The 22994-nt window shown below is 40.4% G+C and overlaps 1 protein-coding gene across 2 annotated transcripts in view; it reads right to left on the bottom strand.

Moving 5' to 3' along the window:
- PAX2 (paired box 2) overlaps positions 1–22994 on the bottom strand; it is a 127996-nt gene that overhangs the window by 36881 nt on the left and 68121 nt on the right. For both annotated transcript variants that reach the window (XM_070751969.1, XM_070751970.1), the window contains one exon: positions 20634–20753. In XM_070751969.1, the coding sequence (XP_070608070.1) occupies positions 20634–20753 (120 nt within the window). The remainder of the gene's footprint in view (positions 1–20633; positions 20754–22994) is intronic.

Below are 22994 nucleotides of genomic sequence, written 5' to 3'. Positions count from 1 at the left end.
CATCAGGCGTCTGGGGCGGAACATCTTCATTGGTTCCGCCTCCCTGCGGGGGAGGATTGGAGCCAGGAAGTCAAGCCGTAGTAGAAAATGGTCTGACCATGACAAAGGCAATGCTTCTAAGCCCCTTAGTCTCAGACCATTACTCAATTGCTCGGAAAGGAATACCATGTCAGGTGCGTGCCCTCTCTCATGAGTCAGACCCTGTACTACTTGAGTCAGGTCCACAGCTGTCATGGTGGCCATGAACTCCTGTGCCAACCCAGAGGTTTCGCCGAGCGACGGCAGGTTGAAGTCCCCCAGGACTATAAGTCCGGGGAACTCCACCGCCAGCCCGGCTACCTCCTCGAGTAGCACAGGCAGGGCTTTAGACACGCAGCTGGGAGGCAGGTACGTGAGAAATAAGCCCACCTGAACCCCTAAGTCCAATTTCATCAAGAGAGACTCGCAACCCGCAATTTCCGGAGCAATGAGTCTACGCAGGCAAAGGCTCTCCCTGGCTACAATAGCCACTCCTTCCCCCCTTCCCTGGGGTCGAGGTTGCTGCCATATCTGAAACCCGGCTGGGCAAATTTCGGAGAGAGGGACACCTCCCTCCGGGCCCAGCCAGGTTTCAGTAATACATGCCAGGTCGGCCTCCTCATCCAGGATCAAATCCCGGATGAGGAGAGCTTTATTTACCACCGACCTGGCATTAAGCAGCAGCAACCTGAGTCCAGGGCCATGTTGACTGTATGACTGTAACTTGTTGCTTATATCCTAAGATTTTTATTAATATTGCTTCTTCATTGCTTATTTGACCCCTATGACAATCATTAAGTGTCGTACCACATGATTCTTGACAATTGTATATTTTATTTTATGTACGCTGAGAGCATATGCACCAAGACAAATTCCTTGTGTGTCCAATCACACTTGGCCAATAAAATATTCTATTCTGTTCTATTCTAATATAACTCCAAGTAAATCAAACTTGTGTGAAATCAAACTGCCCACTTAGGAAGCAACATTGATTGACGAACAATTTCACATGTTGTCAGCACGTTCAACTTTGGAGAGAACAAAGTATTCAATGAGAATATCTCATTCATTCAGATCTAGGATGGGTTCTTGGAGTGTTATTTTTTGGAGCAGTGTAATATGTATGTATACATATGTCATAGATACATAGAATTAAATAGTCTATTTTGGATGTTGACTAATAGTAAATAGAGAGGGAAATTGTATCTCTTTGAGGTGAGGAGAGGCCAGGCACCTTAACCCAAACCCTTGACGTGAGTGACATCAAGTTGGCCATCTTTAAGCCAGTCACATGACTTTTAAGCCACCCTGATCACATGATCATTAAGCGACTCCCACCTGGTCACATAGCCGCCAAGCCACACCCACAAAATAAGCCACGCCCACAGTGTGGTATTAAAAAAAATTGCAGCCCTTCACAACTAATATACGTTTGGCTCAGTACACAGTATAAATTCATTTTGACAATTTGTGCTATGTTACCTGAAGCCAGGCAGTATATATATAAAATTAGTAGAGAATCAAAACGGGGAAACGGAAAAAGAAAAAAGAAGGAGTCAACCTATTCTCCAAAGCACTTAAGGGTAGAACAAGAAGCAATGGGTGGAAACTAAACAAGGAGAGAAGCAACTTAGAACTAAAGAGAAATTTCCTGACAGTTAGAACAATCGATCAGTGGAACAGAAGTTGCCTCCAGAAGTTGTGAATGCTCCAAACACTGGAAGTTTTTAAGCAGATGTTGGATAACCATCTGTCTGAAGGAGTGTAGGGTTTCCTGCCCAAGCAGGGGGTTGGACTAGAAGACCTCCAAGGTCCCTTCCAATTCTGTAGTTGTTGTAGTTGTAGTTGTTATTGTTCTTCTTCATCATCATCATCATCGTCATCGTCATCGTCATCGTCATCATTATTATTATTATTATTATTATTATTATTATTATTATTATTATATTTCATTGCTGGTGGAGATGTCACTGTGTCCACCAGCCAATAGGGATGATAGAATTCCTATTTTTGAAGTAACTTCCCATATTTGTTTTTGAAATGCATTCTTTGCAGTTACAAGAATAAATATTATAGTGAGAAAAAGAACTAAATATGCCACAGATATGTCAGTGAGCACATTACCATCTATATATCAGATAATGGATTGATCAGGCAGGTCACAAAGTAACTGTAAAGATTAGTGAACAAATGTCTATAATTAGGCTGATATTAATGATAAGGCTACTTACATAAATTTAGTGTAGCTTAGTCATTATAGCCTCTGACCCATAATTGATAAATATTACTAGTAGGATTAGGCTTTTATGCTTCTTAAGTTTGTTTGTTTGTTTGTTTATTTAGTTCAGCAAAAAAAATATCTCTTTCGGGTCTCCTGGCCTTTCAAAGAATGTTTAAACAAAGTTGGCTTTGATGCTGCCCATGCCCGTCCACTCTCATAAATTTGAAGAAACATTGGTGCCTAATTTATAGTTGGTTTCTAATCATTACTTGTTGGTTAGATATTATTTTTGCAGTGAATCAGGTCCTTGGAATGCAGTTAAAGATTAAAAATGTTTAATCTTTTGTTAAAATATAATCCCAAAATCTCAAATGTTTCAGGCACTGGGGAACATTGGATATGTCATGCTTGGATTATTGAAGAAAGAAAAAGAAAGAAAGAAAGAAAGAATGAAAGAAAAAGGAAGAAAGAAAGAAAGAGGGGGAGGAAGTGAAAGGAGGAGGGAGGGAAAGAGAAAGAGAAAGGAGGAAGGAAGGAAGGAAGGGGAGAGAGAGAGAGAAAGAAGGAATGAAAGAAAGAAAGAAAGGAAAGAAAGAAAGAAAGAAAGAGGGGAAGGGAGGAGGGAGGGAAAGAGAAAGAGAGAAAGAAAGAAAGAAAGAAAGAAAAAAGGAAGGAAAGAAAGGAAAGGAAGGAAGGAAGAAAGAAAGAAAAAGAAAGAGAGAGAGAGGGGGAGGAAGTGGAGGGAGGAGGGAGGAAAAGAGAAAGGAGGGAGGAAGGAAGGAGAGAGAGAGAGAAAGAAAGAAAGAAAGAGGCGAAGGGAGGATCAAGAGAAAGAGAAAGAAAAAAAGAAGGAAGGAAAAAAAGAAAGAAAGAAAGAAGATTATGTATTAATGGAAGAAGTTTCATGTCCCAGGTTCTAAAAGTTATCTTAATAGAACTGATTAAATAACAGTCTTTAAATTAGATTTGAGGGGATGAAATTCACGAATAGCGATCACTTCCTCTCTACAGAGATGTAGACAAAAAGGACATGTCTTCTAGAATGCATATATGTCTACATAAAAGGGAAAAAAGGATAACATTGCCATAAATGTATATTACAGGCCCCTCAATCAAGCAAAAGAAATACAGTATATGAACTTTTTGCTAGCAACACTTTGTAAGAAACACACAATAGTAACTACTCGGACACAGCTAGGAGACAAACTCTTAAAACAATGGGAGATCAAACAGATACCGAATCAACTCAGCTGACATCCATAATGGGGAGGTGGCAACTAGAGGGACAGCTATACTGGACTTTATTCTTAGCAACAGAGGAGAAATAAACAGATGGGATTGGAGTTGCAGGAATTTTAGGGGAGAGTGACCATGTCATATTAGAATTCAATATAAAACAGACACAAGCAATAGAACATAATCAAACGGGCGATTGAGACCAGTGTTTCCCAACCTTGGCAACTTGAAGATATTTGGACTTCAACTCCCAGAATTCCCCAGCCAGCGACTAAACAATGTCGTCTGGTGGGACCCAGGGGAAGAGCCTTCTCTGTGGTGGCTCTGACTCTCTGGAACCAGCTCCCCCTGAGATTAGGATTGCCCCCACCCTCCTTGCCTTTCGTAAACTCCTTAAAACCCACCTCTGCCGTCAGGCATGGGGGAATTGAAACATCTCCCCCTTGCCCATGTTGTTTTGGTGTATGATTGATTGTGTGCTTGCTTTTGTATATATTGGGGTTGCTTTTATGAATTTTTTAACCTAAAACTGTAATTAGATTGGTAAATATTAGATTTGTCACTATGTACTGTTTTTCCCATTGTTGTGAGCCGCCCCGAGTCTGCGGAGAGGGGCGGCATATAAATCCAATAAATCTAAAATCTAATCTAATCTAAAGTCCAGATATCTCTAAGTTGCCAAGGTTGGGAAACACTGATTTAGACTTTAAAAGAGCTGATTTTAACAAACTCCAAAAGAGCTTGGGAAGGATCCCATGGGTGGAAAACTTTAAAAGGCAAATCAAACGTATTGGAAATTTTGAAATATATTAATACCAAAACCCAGTCCAGTTTAATACCACTCCCCAAAAAAACCCCAACCCCACAACCCCAAGAAAGAACCAGCATGGTTCCACAAAGAACTCCTAGAGCAGGAGAGAGAGAAAAAGAACAAGTATAAAAAATGGAAAGAGCATAAAAAAAAAATTACACAGAACCGGTAGAAAAAAATTCCTTTTTTCCCTTCTGAGCTCTGGGTATGTTTTTCATATCGCAGTAAAAGAGGTTGAATGTGTATAATTTTAGAAGAGCTGTGTGTGTTTGTGTGTACATACACACACAGTTTATATAGTAGGTAATGTATATATTTGTGTGCCTGTGTGTAATATATATGTACACATATGGCACATATGCATAGAATTAAAGAGTATGTTTTGGATGTTGAGTAATAGTAAATAGTAAAGCCAGTCACATGACCTTTAAGCCACCCCCGGTCACATGATTGTCAAGCCACTCCCACCTGGTCACTTGGCTGACAAGCCACACCCACAAAATAAGCCCCGCCCACAATGTGGTAGTAAAAAAATTTCTGCAGCCCTTCACTGCAACTGGTTCATTGTAAATGTGAGTCCATATCCACGCACCTTTCTCACCTTCGCGCATCTTCAAACACCCTCCCGGTCACATGATCATCAAGCCACTCCCACTTGGTCACATGGTCAGCAAGCCACACCCACAAAATAAGCTACGCCCTTCACTGATTTGTTTGCATGTGTGAGGGAAGGGCATTACGTGTGTAGGCACATATGCCCATGCAATTGCGCTCGCACACACCTTTTTGGCACCTGAGACAAAGAAGGTTCACCATCACCAGTATAGGGTCAAGAACACTTCTGAGATCCATTCCAACTCTATTATTCTATGTTCTAAGCCTCTAAGTACGAAGGTTGCCCAAAAAGTAATGCACCACATTTTTTCCCTCAGCCTACAGTAATGGTACGAATGCAAAACTTTAGATATACATTATTGGGATTGTCAGGAGTGCGTGTGTAAATTTTGCATTTCTTCAGACAGAGAGCGTAGCTGCAGCCGTCGTCTGTAAGCGACGTACGTTACAAGCAACGTGTCGTCATTGAATTCCTCACTGCGGAGAAAGAAACTGTTGGGAACATTCACAAACGTTTGCATACAGTTTATGGAGAATCTGCAGTCGACAGAAGTACGGTTAGTCGCTGGGCACAGAGGGGGAGGCCATTACAGTGCAGAAATGGCTTTGTGACCAGAACAAGGAGTGGTACCGACAGGGCATACACACCCTTGTGTCTCGCTGGAGGAAGGCCATAGAACGGGACAGAGATTACGTGGAAAAAACAGGGAGTGTAGAAGAAACATCCTTCTTTCTTGTGTGTAAGTTTCATTCTGTTCAGTAAATATTGAAGGAAAAAAATGTGGTGCATTACTTTCCAGGTGACCCTCGTAATATTTATCCAGCAAGTACAGCCTCCTTCCACATTAATGTTGACTATAATTCTTTTTACAGGCATTAATATCGTCTCCAAAAATCCTCAAACTATTTCGTTCCCTCAAAGGACAAACAGGGGATTGAAGATGACTTTGCTTTCAGTCCCTAACTATCCTTGTTTCAAGAAAGGGCTTCCATTTATGAAGTCTTTGGTGCGGAAAGCTAGGTTGCAAATGACTGCATCAAAATGACAGTGGAAGCAATTAATTTTCTGTTATGTTTTCTGGTGCTAAGAGCTTTGTTAGAGTTGAACAACAGGAAGAATTGATATCACTGCATTCAGGTTTTATCCCATTTAAGAGGAAGAACTTGTCTAATATACAGACCAAAGCTATCATCCATTTAGGGAAGGGCTGCAATTTTACTACCACGTTGTGGGCATGGCTTATTTTGTGGGTGTGGCTTGACAGCCATGTGACCAGGTGGGAGTGGCTTGACGATCATGTTACCGGAGGTCATGTGACTGGCTTAAAAGTGGCCAACTTGACATCACTCAAGTCATGGGTTTGCTTTTTTCTGCAGAAAATATCAATTGTGTTTCACTTGGTATTTTCCAGTGTAACCTATTGTCCTTAACTTTCTTGTGAATATGACTTTGTTCTATAAATTCATTGTTTAATATCGCTTAAATACAATCGAAGCTTACTTTAAGGTGAAAAAATTAAGTTTATGGACTGAGAATAGAAAACATGAACAGCTGCTGAAAAAAATACTAATTTTATAGGTCTCTGCAGATCTTTGAAATGTAATGTGAATGAAATTCCTCTTTCAAACACCTTTATAAAGCAAGGATTATCTTGTTCCTAATCTGTAGAACTGCTACCAATTAGACACTTATTAAGGGTCTTATTAATTATGTTTGTGAGTGACATAGGGGAAGGTTTGGTAGGGAAGGTTTGCCTATTTGCCAATGACTCTAAAGTGTGCAATAGGGTTGATATTCCTGGAGGGGTCTGTAATATGGTAAATGATTTAGCTTTACTAGATAAATGGTCAAAGCAATGGAAACTGCAGTTTAATGTTTCCAAATGTAAAATAATGCACGTGGGGAAAAGGAATCCTCAATCTGAGTATTGCATTGGCAGTTCTGTGTTAGCAAAAACTTCAGAAGAGAAGGATTTAGGGGTAGTGATTTCTGACAGTCTCAAAATGGGTGAGCAGTGTGGTCGGGCAGTAGGAAAAGCAAGTAGGATGTTTGGCTGCATAGCTAGAGGTATAACAAGCAGGAAGAGGGAGATTGTGATCCCCTTATATAGAGCGCTGGTGAGACCACATTTGGAATACTGTGTTCAGTTCTGGAGACCTCACCTACAAAAAGATATTGATCAAATTGAATGGGTCCATAGATGGGCTACAAAAATGGTGGAAGGTCTTAAGCATAAAACGTATCAGGAAAGACTGAATGAACTCAATCTGTATAGTCTGGAGGACAGAAGGAAAAGGGGGGACATGATCAAAACATTTAAATATGTTAAAGGGTTAAATAAGGTTCAGGAGGGAAGTGTTTTTAATAGGAAAGTGAACACAAGAACAAGGGGACACAATCTGAAGTTAGTTGGGGGAAAGATCAAAAGCAACATGAGAAAATATTATTTTACTGAAAGAGTAGTAGATCCTTGGAACAAACTTCCAGCAGACGTGGTTGGTAAATCCACAGTAACTGAATTTAAACATGCCTGGGATAAACATAGATCCATCCTAAGATAAAACACAGGAAATAGTATAAGGGCAGACTAGATGGACCATGAGGTTTTTTTCTGCCGTCAGACGTCTATGTTTCTATGTTTCTAAGGGATGTTGCCTACAATTTCCCTATTTCAACACTCTTTTCTTCTGGAAATCCTCAGAAAACAAGGCTACTTGGAAAAGGATTTGGACTATGACCTTATGTTTTAATAAACTTAAAATTTCAAAGTAGAATTTTTATTAAATCCACGTTGTCATTTAATCTGGCATTAAATATGAGTTGGAGCCAAAGGGCAAATGAGGTTTTAATTGTGCATTAAAAAAAATAAGAAGATAATGGAATTTTATGCATTTGCAAGTGATCTAGTGCTTTACTTAACATTTGAATGAATTTTCTGGAAATTTTGAAAGTGATAAAAATAATCTCTGGTGCGGAGAAGCTTTGAGAAAAATGAAGATTTTATGGGAAAAAATTAAATTAGAGTCACCGGGTGACTCTAAATTAGAGTCACCGGACCAGATTATCTCAGGTCCCACACAGTGGGTCTTCTCCGGGTCCCGTCAACTAAACAATGCCGCTTGGTGGGACCCAGGGGAAGAGCCTTCTCTGTGGCGGCCCCAGCCCTCTGGAACCAACTCTCCCCAGAGATTAGAATTGCCCCCACCCTCCTTGCCTTTCGTAAGCTACTTAAAACCCACCTCTGTCGCCAGGCATGGGGGAATTGAGATGCTCTTTCCCCCTAGGCCTTTACAATTTTATGCATGGTATGTCTGTATGTATGTTTGGTTTTTTATATTAATGGGTTTTTAATCATTTTTAGTATTGGATTATTACTGTACACTGTCTTATTACTGCTGTTAGCCGCCCCGAGTCTCCGGAGAGTGGCGGCATACAAATCCAATAAATAATAATAATAATAATAATAATAATAATAATAATAATAATAATAATACAGTACTTATTTTTAGTACTTTTAAAATTATAAAGTTTAAAAGAATAGCTTGTTTAATCACAAGTATATATTTCTTCGTTGACTTTACTTTTACATGTGTTTTAATTTATATTGCATTATGGAGCTAAATCCTAATGAACTCTAAGGAAAAGAGCCTTCATAATTTTTGCCTTTTAAAAGCAGACACTTGAAATACCGGTAATAACTTTGAAAACAGGAAAAGTCCTCAATGCTGTTCTATAGTTCAACAACAAACGTACTTTATATGCCATATGAAACAGTCTTTAAAGCCTCATTTTATTAAACTGAACTTCTAAAAATAATTTCTCCTACGCCTGCTTCTTTTCATTAAATAATTTATCATTTTCCTGAACTCATTCATATTTTCATATATTAACTATTTCTTGTTTAGTAAGCATATTACTAAATGTAAAAGCACTTTCTGCAGATTATAAATATTTAAGCGTGATTTAGTAGGATCTGCAAAATAACAGCTGGAATGTGATATAAAAGGGGAAAAAATCTTTTTTTCAAAAAATAGTTTACAAATCAAATTTGACTATTATTAATCAATGCAAAACAAAATCTCTTTTAAAAATACTTTAAAAATAAGGTTCTACATTTAGGCAAGAAAGACAAAGCGCCCAGGTACAGTATATGTGGTACATTGCTCAACAGGAGTAATTGTGAGAGGGATCTTGGAGTCCTGGTGGACAACCATTTAAATAGGAGCCAGCCGTGTGCAGTAGCTGCCAAAAAAGCCAACACAGTTCTAGGCTGCATTAACAGAGGGAGAGAATCAACATCGCGTGAAGTGTTAATACCACTTTATAAGGCCACACTTGGAATCCTGCATTCAGTTTTGTTTGCTATGATGCAAAACGGATGTTGAGACTCTAGAAAAAGTGCAGAGAAGAGCGACAAATAGGATTAGGGGACCGGAGGCTAAAACATATGAAGAACGGTTGCAGGAACTGGACATGGCTAATTTAATGAAAAGAAAGACATGATAGCAGCCTTTCCAATATCTCAGGGGTTACCACAAAAAAGGAGTCCACCTATTCTCCAAAGCACATGATGATAGAACAAGAAGCAATGGGTGGAAACTAAACAAGGAGAGAAGCAACTTAGAACTAAGGAGAAATTTCCTGACAGTTAGAACAATTAATCAGTGGAACAGCTTGACTCCCTCCAGAAGTTGTGAATGCTCCAACACTGGAAGTTTTTAAGAAGATGTTGGATAACCATCTGTCTGAAGTAGTGTAGGGTTTCCTGCCTAAGCAGGGGGTTGGACTAGAAGACCTCCAAGAACCCTTCCAACTCTGTGATTACTGTTAACCAAGGAAGCAAAATTCCCATCCAGGTAATATTTTTTTTTTTAAAGGTAGAAAGGGACGCCTCAGGTTACTAAAACTCAGAATGAAAACTTGCATCCTAAATTCCATTAGGATATTTTGAAGAGACAAGGGAGGGATTTTAGGAGCCTAAGTGTTGTGGTTGGCTCTGCCCCATCTCCTGCCCCAGGGAATGGGGAGGTGGACGCAGGGGTAACTTCAACATGTCACAGGCCTGTGTTATTGCCGACAGAGTCAGTTCAGAGTTTAGTTTCCTCAGACGAAGAAGAAGGTGGGAGTGACTTGGAAGAGGAGGGCTTGGCACACAGCCAAGGCAGTCAATCTTCCTTATCTTCTATTGCTTCAGATGATGACATGTTGGACCCACGCAAGCGCAGAATTATGCGTAGAAGAGACCAAGTAAGAACATATTACAGGAAATAAGGGAGGCCACCTGTGTTTGGGTGGGGCTCCAGTAATTAGGGCTGCTGCTATAAATAGCAGCATGTGGGTTTGGCCGTTGTGGAAGAATATCTGTTCGCAGTTTCGTCAGGAATCTTGTGTGCTGGACTTTGTTGCTTTTTCATGCCTTTGAAACCAAAGCAGAGCAACGTGTGTGTGTGTTTGTGTGTCTCACTTCGTTGGAAGAAGAAGGGGTGTGAAGTTTCTTCACAGCTGCTAGCTAAGTACTTAATGACTGCTTAAGGGAAATTGTACAGACTACCTGGTTGTTTTGGGACGAGTGCTCTTTGCAATACAAAAAGAGTGCTTAGTTTAATTTGCCTTTTGTGATAAAGAACATTGTTTTGAATTTTCAAATGTGTGTGTGTCTGAAATTTGTACCCTTGAATTTTTGGGAGGCTCCTACCAGAGAGCCCGGCAGAACACTAAGCCAATGGTAATCAGTTCCCAATACCGGGATTCAAACCCAGGGCCCATAAGAATCACAACAGCAGCAGCAGAACAAAACAAAGATAACTAGAAGGGCTTCTGACAGCCTTAATTCATCATTGTGCCCGCTTGCTTTTTTTCTTTTTTTCCTTTTCATGTTCTCATTATATTTGTTTGTAAAAGTGGAATTCAATTTTGAAGGTAATTTTCCAGAAAGAATGGAGGGGTGGTAGGATTGCTAGATAAGACAGCACTGGTGGGAGGGGGGGGAACCGGAGGAAATTTAGGCTAGGCGCAGCCCAGGGGCACCTCGTGGCAAGGTGAAAGGAAATTACATATTCAGTCTCCATCCATGAATCTTTCTTAATGTTGCCCGCCTCCTCCTCGAAAACAATGGAGGCTTTTTTCCCCTTTTACAAGAAGGGCTAGAAGACGAGGACACAGCATTCACTTTAAATTCAGGATCATTAATTCACCTGATTACCAGAGGAGAAAGAGACCTTCTCCTTTCCACCCCCACCCCTCCCAAATCTACCGTGATTGTAGGTGTTAGCATTCCACACTGGGCTAACCAATGTTAGAATTATTATTATTATTATTATTATTATTATTATTATTATTATTATTATTATTATTATGAAAGAAAGAGAGAGAGAGAGAGAAAGAGAAAGAAAGAAAGAAAGAGAAAGAAAGAAAGAAAGAGAAAGAAAGAAAGAAAGAAAGAAAGAAAGAAAGATTACAGTAATATCTCGTCTTACGAACTTAATTTGTTCCGGAAGTAGGTTCGTAAGGTGAAAGGTTCGTAAGACTAAACATTGTTTCCCATAGGAAACAATGTAAAAGCGATTAATGCGTGCAAAGGGGGAAACAAATCGCAAAATGGTGCTCCGCTGGGCGCTGCCGCCCAGCTGTCACCTTTTAAAACAGCCGGGGGGCTTCTCGGCGTTCTCCCAAACCCGAACTTTTTGGGTTCGGGTTCGGGAGGCCCCTGAGAAGCACCGCCATCCAGCTGTCACCTTCTGAAACAGCCGGGGGGCTTCTCGGCGTTCTCCCGAATGCCGAACCTGGAAGTTCAGGTTCGGGTTCCAGAGGCCACCGAGAAGCGCCTGGCTGTTTCAGAAGGTTACAGCCGGGCAGCGGCGCCCAGCGGAGTGCCGTTTTTGCAATCGGCGGTGGCGTTTTCGGCCGATCTGGAGGCTGGAAAGGAGGTGGGGAATCCCAATAGGGAATTCCATGGGTGGAGCTTTGACGTCACGAAGACGTCCTTCCTGGAGGCCCGAAAAGTTCGGGTTCAGGAGAATGCCGAGAAGCCCCCCGGCTGTTTTAAAAGGTGACAGCCGGGCGGCGGGGCCCAGCGGAGCGCCATTTTGCGATCTGCGGTGGGTTCATAAGCCGAAAAACATTCGTAAGAAGAGGCAAAAAGTTTCCAAACCCCGGGTTCGTATCACGAGGGGTTCGTATCACGAGGTACCACTGTACTTAAAAAAAAAAAAATATTGCATTACTTTTGGAACACACCTTGTATTGACAAAGCCAACCAGTACCGTACATGGTATTGACAGTAGATGGGCATGGAATTGACCTCGGGCACGTCTGAAATGAACCAAATGAAGTCGCAACCCGAGATTCACCCAGGTTCAGTTAGGGAGGACGACATGGCATAGCAGCCATCACGGCCGACCGTCTCTATTGTGCTGTTACTACAAATTAAAAGGGAGCATGTTTTTGCCCTACACGATTGTCTCTTGAGCAGGGGAGCCAAATGTATGTCAGCGCGTATGTTGGGGAGGGGCAAGGAAGAGAATTTATCATTTCCTTCTCGGAAGCCCAGGCGCTGTATCACCATGTGAGATGACATTTGAATTTACAATTCTGCTGAGAAAAGCTATTAATTCACAAATTAACATCCCCCCCTTCTCTCTCTCTCTCTTTTTTTCTTCTCCCTCTTACGTGAATGTGCAAAGCAATTGAAAAGACAAAGGAAATAGCCTCGAGGAAGAGATTTTACTACTTGTCTGTCTGGGTAGAGATTGCTTCCAGGTAGATAAACCAATTACCTGAGCCACCGCTCATGGCAAACTCTATTGCCTTCCTTTGTAGAACTGCTCGGGCCATGGCTGGATTAAGCTTTATGTATCTCATTAATGTATGCTGGTAAGCCTCGTCCAGTATGAGGCTGAATGGGAGAAAGGGAGGATGGATGGTAAAGAATATTTATTCATTTTTATTTATTTTTATTTTTTGCCAAGTACAGTGATACCTCGTCTTACAAACGCCTCGTCATACAAACTTTTCGAGATACAAACCAGGGGTTTAAGATTTTTTTGCCTCTTCTTACAAACTATTTTCACCTTACGAACCCACCACCGCCGCTGGGATGCCCCACCTCCGGACTTCTGTTGCCAGCGAAGCACCCATTTTTGTGCTGCTGGGATTCCCCTGAGGGTCCCCTCCATGGGAAACCCCACCTCTGGACTTCCATGTTTTTGTGATGCTGCAGGGGAATCCCAGCAGGAGAATCCCAGTAGTGCAAAAATGGGCGCTTTGCTGGCAACAGAAGTTCGGAGGTGGGGTTTCCCATGGAGGGGACCCTCAGGGGAATCCCAGCAGCGCAAAAACGGGCGCTTTGGCTGGCAAAAGGGGTGAACTTTGGGTGTGCACTCGTTAATTGCTTTTCCATTGATTCCTATGGGAAACATTGTTTCGTCTTACAAACTTTTCACCTTAAGAACCTCGTCCCGGAACCAATTAAGTTTGTAAGACAAGGTATCACTGTATGTACTGGTGGTATACAGAGATAAAATAATATTTATATACATGATACTAGTACATTGTAATACTAATGCATTGACAACCAGACAATGTCGTCTGGCGGAGCCGAGGGGAAGAGCCTTCTCTGTGGCGGCCCCGATCCTCTGGAATCCTATTCTTTTTAATATGTTTGTGAGTGACATAGGGGAAGGTTTGGTAGGGAAGTTTTACCTATTTGCCGATGACTCTAAAGTGTGCAATAGAGTTGATATTCCTGGAGGCGTCTGTAATATGGTAAATGATTTAGCTTTACTAGATAAATGGTCAAAGCAATGGAAACTGCAGTTTAATGTTTCCAAATGTAAAATAATGCACTTGGGGAAAAGGAATCCTCAATCTGAGTGTTGTATTGGCAGTTCTGTGTTAGCAAAAACTTCAGAAGAGAAGGATTTAGGGGTAGTGATTTCTGACAGTCTCAAAATGGGTGAACAGTGTGGTCAGGCGGTAGGAACAGCAAGTAGGATGCTTGGCTGCATAGCTAGAGATATAACAAGCAGGAAGAGGGAGATTGTGATCCCGCTATATAGAATCCTGGTGAGACCACATTTGGAATACTGTGTTCAGTTCTGGAGACCTCACCTCCAAAAAGATATTGACAAAATTGAACGGGTCCATAGATGGGCTACAAAAATGGTGGAAGGTCTTAAACATAAAACGTATCAGGAAAGACTTAATGAACTCAATCTGTATAGTCTGGAGGACAGAAGGGAAAGGGGGGACATGATCGAAACATTTAAATATGTCAGAGGGTTAAATAAGTTTCAGGAGGGAAGTGTTTTTAATAGGAAACTGAACACAAGAACAAGGGGACAGAATCTGAGGTTAGTTGGGGGAAAGATCAGAAGCAATGTGAGAAAATGTTATTTCACTGAAAGAGTAGTAGATGCTTGGAACAAACTTCCAGCAGATGTGGTTAGTCAATCCACAGTAACTGAATTTAAACATGCCTGGGATAAACATATATCCATCCTAAGATAAAATACAGGAAACAGTATAAGGGCAGACTAGATGGACCATGAGGTCTTTTTCTGCCGTCAGTCTTCTATGTTTCTATGTTTCTATGAATCAGCTCCCTCCAGAGATTCGAACTGCCCCCACCCTCCTCACCTTCCGCAAGAGCCTTAAGACCCATATATGTCACCAGGCATAGGGCAACTAGTACATGCCCCCCCCATACACAACTATTAAAAGTTATGTGTGGTTATGATTGTGATATATTGATTGTTTTTTAAGATAATGGGTTTTAGTCATAGTTTTAATGATTAGATTTAGATTTATTAGATTAGATACAATAACCTATATTGTTTTGTTGTTGTTGTGAGCTGCCCTGATTAATTAATTAATTAATTAATTAATGTTTTAATTAGTAAGAGAGAAATGTGAGGACAGGGGATGCCCCTTGCTGACCTCTTATGAATCAGAAGAGGTCAACAGTCGAGAGTCTAAAGGGGAAAGTTTTAGGGGTTAGGTGATGATACTACAGAGCAGCGGTCACCAAAATGGACCGCTGAGGCCATTGTCACTGGACCCTAGTCTCTGGCCAACGGGTATGATGTATCCTTGTTTTTCAAGGGTGATTGAATGATTTTTAATGGTAGAAGGTTCTTATAATGGGTTTTAAAATAGTTAATTATGTTACAGTAATTGGATTCCAGTAATTGTGAGCCACCCCAAGTCCTCGGAGAGGGGCGCCACTCAAATCAAATCAAATCAAATCAAATCAAATCAAATCAAATCAAATCAAATCAAATCAAATCAAATCAAATCAAATCAATTCAATTCAATTCAATTCAATTCAATTCAATTCAAATCAAATCATGCATACATACATACATACATACATACATACATACATACATACATACAGTGTTCCCTCTAATTTTTTGGGGGGTGGGCGGAAAAGTATAGTGTCTGAGCGGCAGTCCCCTCGGGACTGGGCGGCACAGAAATAATAAATAAATAAATAAATAAATAAATAAATAAATAAATAAATAAATACATACATACATACATACATACATACATACATACATACATACATACATACATACTGTGTGTCTATAACAGTGAGTTCATAATAGGGCAACTCTATCAATATCAAAATGCCACTTAAATAGTTGAGCTAGTTTCAAACTAGATTTTGATTTTCTTTCTCTTTTCCTTCCTCTCTTTTTTCTATCTGTTTCTCTCTCTTCCTCTCTTCCTCTCTCTCTCCTTCCCTCTCACTCTTTCCCTCTCGGCTTCTGGGCAGGTTTGGAAAACTCTGAGTTGATGATGGTTTTTAAGTGAGCGATTGCTCACTGCTCAGCTTAGAGGGAACTATGCATACATACATACATACATACATACATACATACATACATACATACATACATAAAACTAATTCTAATGAACAAAGAAGATATGGCTGAAGAATAAAACTTTTGAAAACTTTGGGAGGAAGTGGACACATCAATATGGGGTTTTAAGATAATATAGGAAGAAACCTTAGCACAGTGGAGAAATTGGAGCCTAATGGAATAATGGGCAGAAAATCCTCAGGCTAAGTAAGTAAGTCTAAGAATTCCTCAGCAATAAAACACTGAAAGTGCAAGCAATCATCATTATGGTGACAAAAAAAAGCCCATGGAAAGCAGTTTAAAACGCATTTACAGGTGCACAGGCAGCTTTTGACTGAGCTAAGAGCAAAACAGGACTGCATAAGAAACGAAAGACAGGTGAATTCACCAAAGAGGTACACCAGCAGGTCACTAATATTGGGTGCGGAAGCTAGAAAGATCCAAAAGGAAATTACATTTGTACATAATGTAATGCTCTCTACATGGGGCTACCTTTGAAAAGTGTTCGGAAACTTCAGATCGTGCAGAATGCAGCTGCGAGAGCAGTCATGGGCTTACCTAGGTATGCCCATGTTTCACCAACACTCCGCAGTCTGCATTGGTTGCCGATCAACTTCCGGTCACAATTCAAAGTGTTGGTTATGACCTTTAAAGCCCTTCATGGCACTGGACCAGAATATCTCCGAGACCGCCTGCTGCCGCACGAATCCCAGCGACCGATTAGGTCCCACAGAGTTGGCCTTCTCCGGGTCCCGTCAACTAAACAATGTCGGTTGGCGGGCCCCAGGGGAAGAGCCTTCTCTGTGGCGGCCCCGGCCCTCTGGAACCAACTCCCCCCGGAGATTAGAACTGCCCCTACCCTCCTTGCCTTTCGTAAGCTCCTTAAGACCCACCTTTGTCGTCAGGCATGGGGGAACTGAGACATCTCCCCCGGGCATATACAATTTATGAATGGTATGTTTGTATGTATGTATGTGTGCTTAGAAAATGGGGTCTTTTAAATATTTTTAAACAGTAATTTAGATTTGTTGTAAATTGTTTTCACTTTGTTTTGAGCCGCCCCGAGTCTGCTGAGAGGGGCGGCATACAAATCTAAATAATAAATAAATAAAATAAATAATATAAAAAAGAAGGGGAGTTCTGAGCACTGAGAATATTGTAGGATATTGTCGTGGTTGGATCGCAGCCAGTTCCTTTACTCACAGACTCTGAAGAGGAGGAACCAGGTTTGTCTGAGCATCCTAGCCCCGTGGGGCTATCAGAGGAGTCGGATAGGGAGGGTGAGGAAGGGATGGAGATTGAGGGTCTTGCAGAGAATATAGAAGACCCAGCTAGGGCCTCGTCTGGGTCAGATGAGGAGGGGGATATTGTGGACCCTATTTTTGATGCATGAGTGAGAACAATGCATGGGAGACAATAGCAGTTGCACAGACGTAGAGGGAGGCCTCGAATACTACTGTGCGTAGTGTTTAAAAGGGGAGGAGACTGGGGGGGTCCCTTTGCAGGAAATCAAGGTTTATACCTATAAGAGGGAAATAGCAAGCTCAGAGATTTTTCCCCCTCTCAAAGTCTTGAAAAAAAATATAGTTTTGAGAAATCTGTGAGTATTTCTGCTTCAGCCAAGCAGCCAAGCAAGTTACAACTCTGTTTTGGCACATTCCTTATCAGTTTTGCTGCTGGCTTTGAATTTTGGCGGTGGGTGGACATTCTTTGCTTTAATTTGCGGCTTTCAACAAGTTAGCTTGTACAATAGACTATTATACTTCCCAACTATGTGTCTGAGTATTAATGGGGATTTAATTGCTGATTGGTCGTCAAGTCAGGCTGAACAGATATTAACACAATGGAGAGAAGACTGATGTTTTAAACTTTGTACCTTACTGTTGTAATCATAGGTTTTAAGCACTGAAATTTGGAAATAAGATATTGCTGGAGAGTGATGTTTTAAGCCTAAATCGTGTGCTGAATAAAACTTTAATTCTTCCTCTATGGAAAGGCAGCCCAGGCTGAATAAGCATCCTGCAGAATCATGACCATGTATGGAAAGCATTTCCAGAAAACCTATAGAACTTCCATATAAGGAAATATATGCCTTACACATTCCTTTGCTAATCACCAGTAAATACACATTCCTGGGAAAAGGCAAGGAATGTAGCTTCTGTTAATTACCTAAAGGGAAGCCTTATATGGTATAGGATGTGGCGTTCGCGAATTGGTTATTCTGTACCACATGTCAGAACTGTGAAAACACAATAAATAGGAGAGACCTTTATTCATTTGAGGTCGTCCTCCCATCGAGAAAACATTCTCTCTGTCATTTCATTCTGATGTGACAATCATGGCATGCTGTGCCTCCCTAGAGGGCGACCCACTGAAGGAGGGATGCATGCCTTCACCTTACCCACCTAGATAGAGTAGGGATGCAAAGGTCAAATGAATAACTTGGCAAAAGGCTTGACAGTGCTACAATTAGAAGCAGAGGTGGACTTCACATAATTTAAAAACTGGTCCCGCCCAGAATCAAAAATGTGTGCACGCATCTTGCGCACATACATGCAGCTTCAAAAACCATGGCAATTCCCTTGCGCACATACACACATGCAGTAGACAACACAGTATCAACAGTAGAGACCTTCAAACTTCTAGGATCTATCAGACCTCAAGGTCTAAAATGCTGCGCACTGGGTTGACCTCTTCATTGAGCTGTCCACCAAAACCCCAAGATCCCTTTCTTGGGTTGTCTCAGAAAGCTTGGTCCCCATCAGTTGGTAGGTGTAATTGGACACAAATTGTTTCAACTCCTACCCTCAAAACATTGCTACAGAGCCCTGCACACCAAGACAACTAGACACAAGAACAGTTTTTCCCCCGAACACCCTCACTATGCTAAACAAATAATTCCCTCAACACTGTCAAACTATTTACTAAGTCTGCACTTCTATTCTACTAGTTTTTCTCATCATTCCTTTCACCCATTTCCTGCCATGTTGACTGTATGACTGTAACTTGTTGCTTATATCCTAATATTTTTATTAATATTGCTTCTTCATTGCTTATTATTGTTTATTTAAGTGTCGTACCACATGATTCTTGACAAATGTATATTTTATTTTATGTGTGCTGAGAGCATATGCACCAAGACAAATTCCTTGTGTGTCCAATCACACTTGGCCAATAAAATTCTATTCTATTCTATTCTATTCTATTGTTTAAGTTAAAATGCATTGGTCACTTTGTTGCCCACTCACTCAATTTCGAGAGATCTTTCTGAACTCCCGACAATCAGTTTCACTTTTCACTATAATTTAGTGTCATCATCAGCAAACTTTGCTACCTCACTATTTACTTCTACATCCAGATCATTAATGAATAAATTAAAAAGCAACGGTCCCAAAAATGAACCTTGGGATACACCACTTCTCACTTCTTTCCATCCAGAGAATTGTCCATTTATTGCCACCCTTTGCTTCCTACAATTTAGCCAGTTACCAATCCAGGACAAGACCTGTCCTCTCATTCCGTGGCTGAAGAGCTTTTTTAGGATCCTTTGGTGAGGGACTTTGTCAAAAGCCTTTTGAAAGTCAAGATATACAATATCAACGGGGTCCCCTTTATCTATGTGTTTATTTACACCATCAAAGAATTCTAACAAGTGAGTAAGACATGGTTTGCTTTTGCAGAAACCATGTTGATTTTCTTTCAGCAATGCCTGTTTTTCTGTGTGCCCAATAATTTTATCTTTAATAATGGTTTCCATCACATTGCTTGGAACTGAGGTTTAAACTGACTGGTCTATAATTTCCTGGATCGCCTCTGGATCCTTTCTTGAAGATCGGGGTTACATTTGCCTCCCTCCAATCCTCAGGTACAGTGCCTGATCTTAGAGAAAGATACAGGTGCCCTTCATGGCATCGGACCAGAATATCTCCGGGACCGCCTTCTGCCGCACGAATCCCAGCGACCAGTTAGGTCCCACAGAGTTGGCCTTCTTCGGGTCCCATCGACTAAACAATGTCATTTGGCGGGACCCAGGGGAAGAGCCTTCTCTGTGGCGGCCCCGACTCTCTGGAACCAACTCCCCCCAGATATCAGAATGGCCCCCACCCTCCTCGCCTTTCGTAAGCTCCTTAAAACCCACCTCTGTCGTCAGGCATGGGGGAATTGAGACATTCTTTCCCCCTAGGCCTTTATAATTTATGTATGGTATGCTTGTGTGCATGTTTGGGTTTTAATAAGGGTCTTTTAATTATTTTAAATATTAGATTTGTTATATGTTGTTTCACTATTGTTGTTAGCTGCCCCGAGTCTACGGAGAGGGGCGGCATGCAAATCTAATAAATAAGTAAGTAAGTAAGTAAATAAGTAAGTAAGTAAGTAAGTAAGTAAGTAAGTAAGTAAGTAAGTAAGTAAGTAAAATAAAATAAAATAAAATAAAATAAAATAAAATAAAATAAAATTAAATTAAATTAAATTAAATTAAATTAAATAAATAAAATAAAATAAAATAAAATAAATAAAATAAAATAAAATAAAATAAAATAAAATAAAATAAAATAAAATATAAAATAAAATAAAATAATAAAATAAAATAAAATAAAATAAATAAATACAACATTCTGTATACGTAACTTTGATACAACTTTTATCCACCTATAATGATCGTCTAGCCGTGCTTACAAAGGTGAACTCTGCCTGCTGTAATCTGTGAAACTCATTTTTTAAAAAAAGCTATTCTGGATTACGATACTCGAGTGCTTTCCTCTTTTATTTTAAATAGTTTCCCAGCTCGCTAGGGCTCCAACGACTTTCCCAAAGGAGCGAAGTGAGGCGAAACAGAAAAAGGAGAAAAAAACTTTCCCCTACCTTCGTCACGTTTCCTCTTCTCGCCATTTGATCGAGGAATCCCCAGGATCCCATTAATCGAGTAGGAGCCCACTGGATCATTGGAGGCACTGGAGACAGGAGGGGAAGCTGTACTGGGAACTGGACAAAAGGAGAAAGGAAGAGGGCTCAGCCGAGTAGGAGCCAATAGCTAGGAAGTGACATATATCCCCAACCTCATTTGAAGACCTTTGCCAAGGGACCAATTCCAGTTAAGCCAGGGTTTCTCAAATAGTGGGGCAGGACCTCTGGGGAACATGCTTTTTTTTGCCATAGAGAGTCAGAGGTTTTTTTTGCACCGAACAATAGCACAAAGCAAAGAGTAGGAGATATGAAGTGCATGTAACAAAACCTAAATAAACAATAGATAGATAGATAGATAGATAGATAGATAGATAGATAGATAGATAGATGATAGATAGATAGATAGATAGATAGATAGATAGATAGATAGATAGATAGATAGACAGATAGACAGATAGACAGATAGACAGATTAGATAGATAGATAGATAGATAGATAGATAGATTAGATAGATAGATAGATAGATAGATAGATAGATTAGATAGAAAGATTAGATAGACAGATAGACAGACAGACAGACAGATAGATAGATAAATATTTATATTGATAGATTAGATAGATAGATAGATAGATAGATAGATAGATAGATAGATAGATAAAAATATAAGCCAAAAAAGTCATATCTCAAGACCTGAAATGGTCCCCTAACATCAAAAACATCATCAAACAAGCTCAATAAGGAACATTCTTTCACAAGGAACACAGTATCAACAACAGTAGAGACCTTCAAATTTCTAGGTTCTATCATATCTCAAGACCTAAAATGGTCACCTAACATCAAAAACATCATCAAAAAAGCACCACAAAGAATGTTCTTTCTGCGCCAACTCAGGAAGCTCAAACTGCCCCAGGAGCTGCTGATCCAGTTCTACAGAGGAATCATGGAGTCTGTCATCTCTACCTCTATAACTGTCTGGTTTGGTTCTGCAACACAATAGGACCAACACAGACTTCAGAGGAGAATCAGTACTGCAGAAGAAACAATGGCTGCCAATCTGCCTTCCATTGAGGGCCTGTATACTGCACAAGTCAAAAAGAGGGCGGTGAAAATATTGACTGACCCTTCACATCCTGGACACAAACTTGTTCAACTCCTACCCTCAAAACGTCACTACTGAGTACTGCACACCAAGACAACTAGACACAAGGACAGTTTTTTCCCGAATGCCATCACTCTGCTAAACAAACAATTCCCTCAACACTGTCAAACTACTGTATTTACCAAGTCTGCACTACTATTACTACTAGTTTTTTCCCATCATTCCTATCACTCACCTCCTCCCACTTCTGACTGTATGACTGTAACCTGTTGCTCCTTAGGATTATTATTATTATTATTATTATTATTATTATTATTATTATTATTATTAATTAGAGTTGTATACCGCCCTTCTCCGAAGACTCGGGGCGGCTCACAACAGTAATAAGAAACAGTGTAACAATGGGACAAATCTAATAATAAAGAATATATAAAAACCCCAATAATTAAAAACCATACAGCACATACATACCAAACATGAAATATAAAAAGCCTGGGGGAGATGTCTTAGTTCCCCCATGCCTGGCGATACAGGTGGGTCTTCAGTAACTTGATTTCTCATTGCTTATTTGACCCCTATGAGTAACCTCACCTACAAAAAGATATTGACAAAATTGAACGAGTCCAAAGACGGGCTACAAGAATGGTGGAAGGTCTTAAGCATAAAACGTATCAGGAAAGACTTCATGAACTCCATCTGTATAGTCTGGAGGACAGAAGGAAAAGGGGGGACATGATCGAAACATTTAAATATATTAAAGGGTTAATAAGGTCCAGGAGGGAAGTGTTTTTAATAGGAAAGTGAACACAAGAACAAGGGGACACAATCTGAAGTTAGTTGGGGAAAGATCAAAAGCAAGGTGAGAAAATATTATTTCACTGAAAGAGTAGTAGATCCTTGGAACAAACTTCCAGCAGACGTGGTTGGTAAATCCACAGTCACTGAATTTAAACATGCCTGGGATAAACATATATCCATTGTAAGATAAAATACAGGAAATAGTATAAGGGCAGACTAGATGGACCATGAGGTCTTTTTCTGCCGTCAGTCTTCTATGTTTCTATGTTTCTAATTCTGGGAGTTGAAGTCCAAATATCTTCAAGTTGCCAAGGTTGGGAAACAGTACACTAGATAACATAAACATGTTTCTGTTTGGGAGGGGAAGTATTTAAAAAATCTGGTTTAGAATAATGAAGAAAATGTGATAAAAGTTCCACGA

Source organism: Erythrolamprus reginae, chromosome 5 (assembly GCF_031021105.1).
Source record: "Erythrolamprus reginae isolate rEryReg1 chromosome 5, rEryReg1.hap1, whole genome shotgun sequence".
Classification (NCBI taxonomy): Eukaryota; Metazoa; Chordata; class Lepidosauria; order Squamata; family Dipsadidae; genus Erythrolamprus; species Erythrolamprus reginae.
The sequence above is the reverse complement of the archived record's forward strand: the minus strand, read 5'-3'. Positions and strand labels throughout refer to the sequence as shown.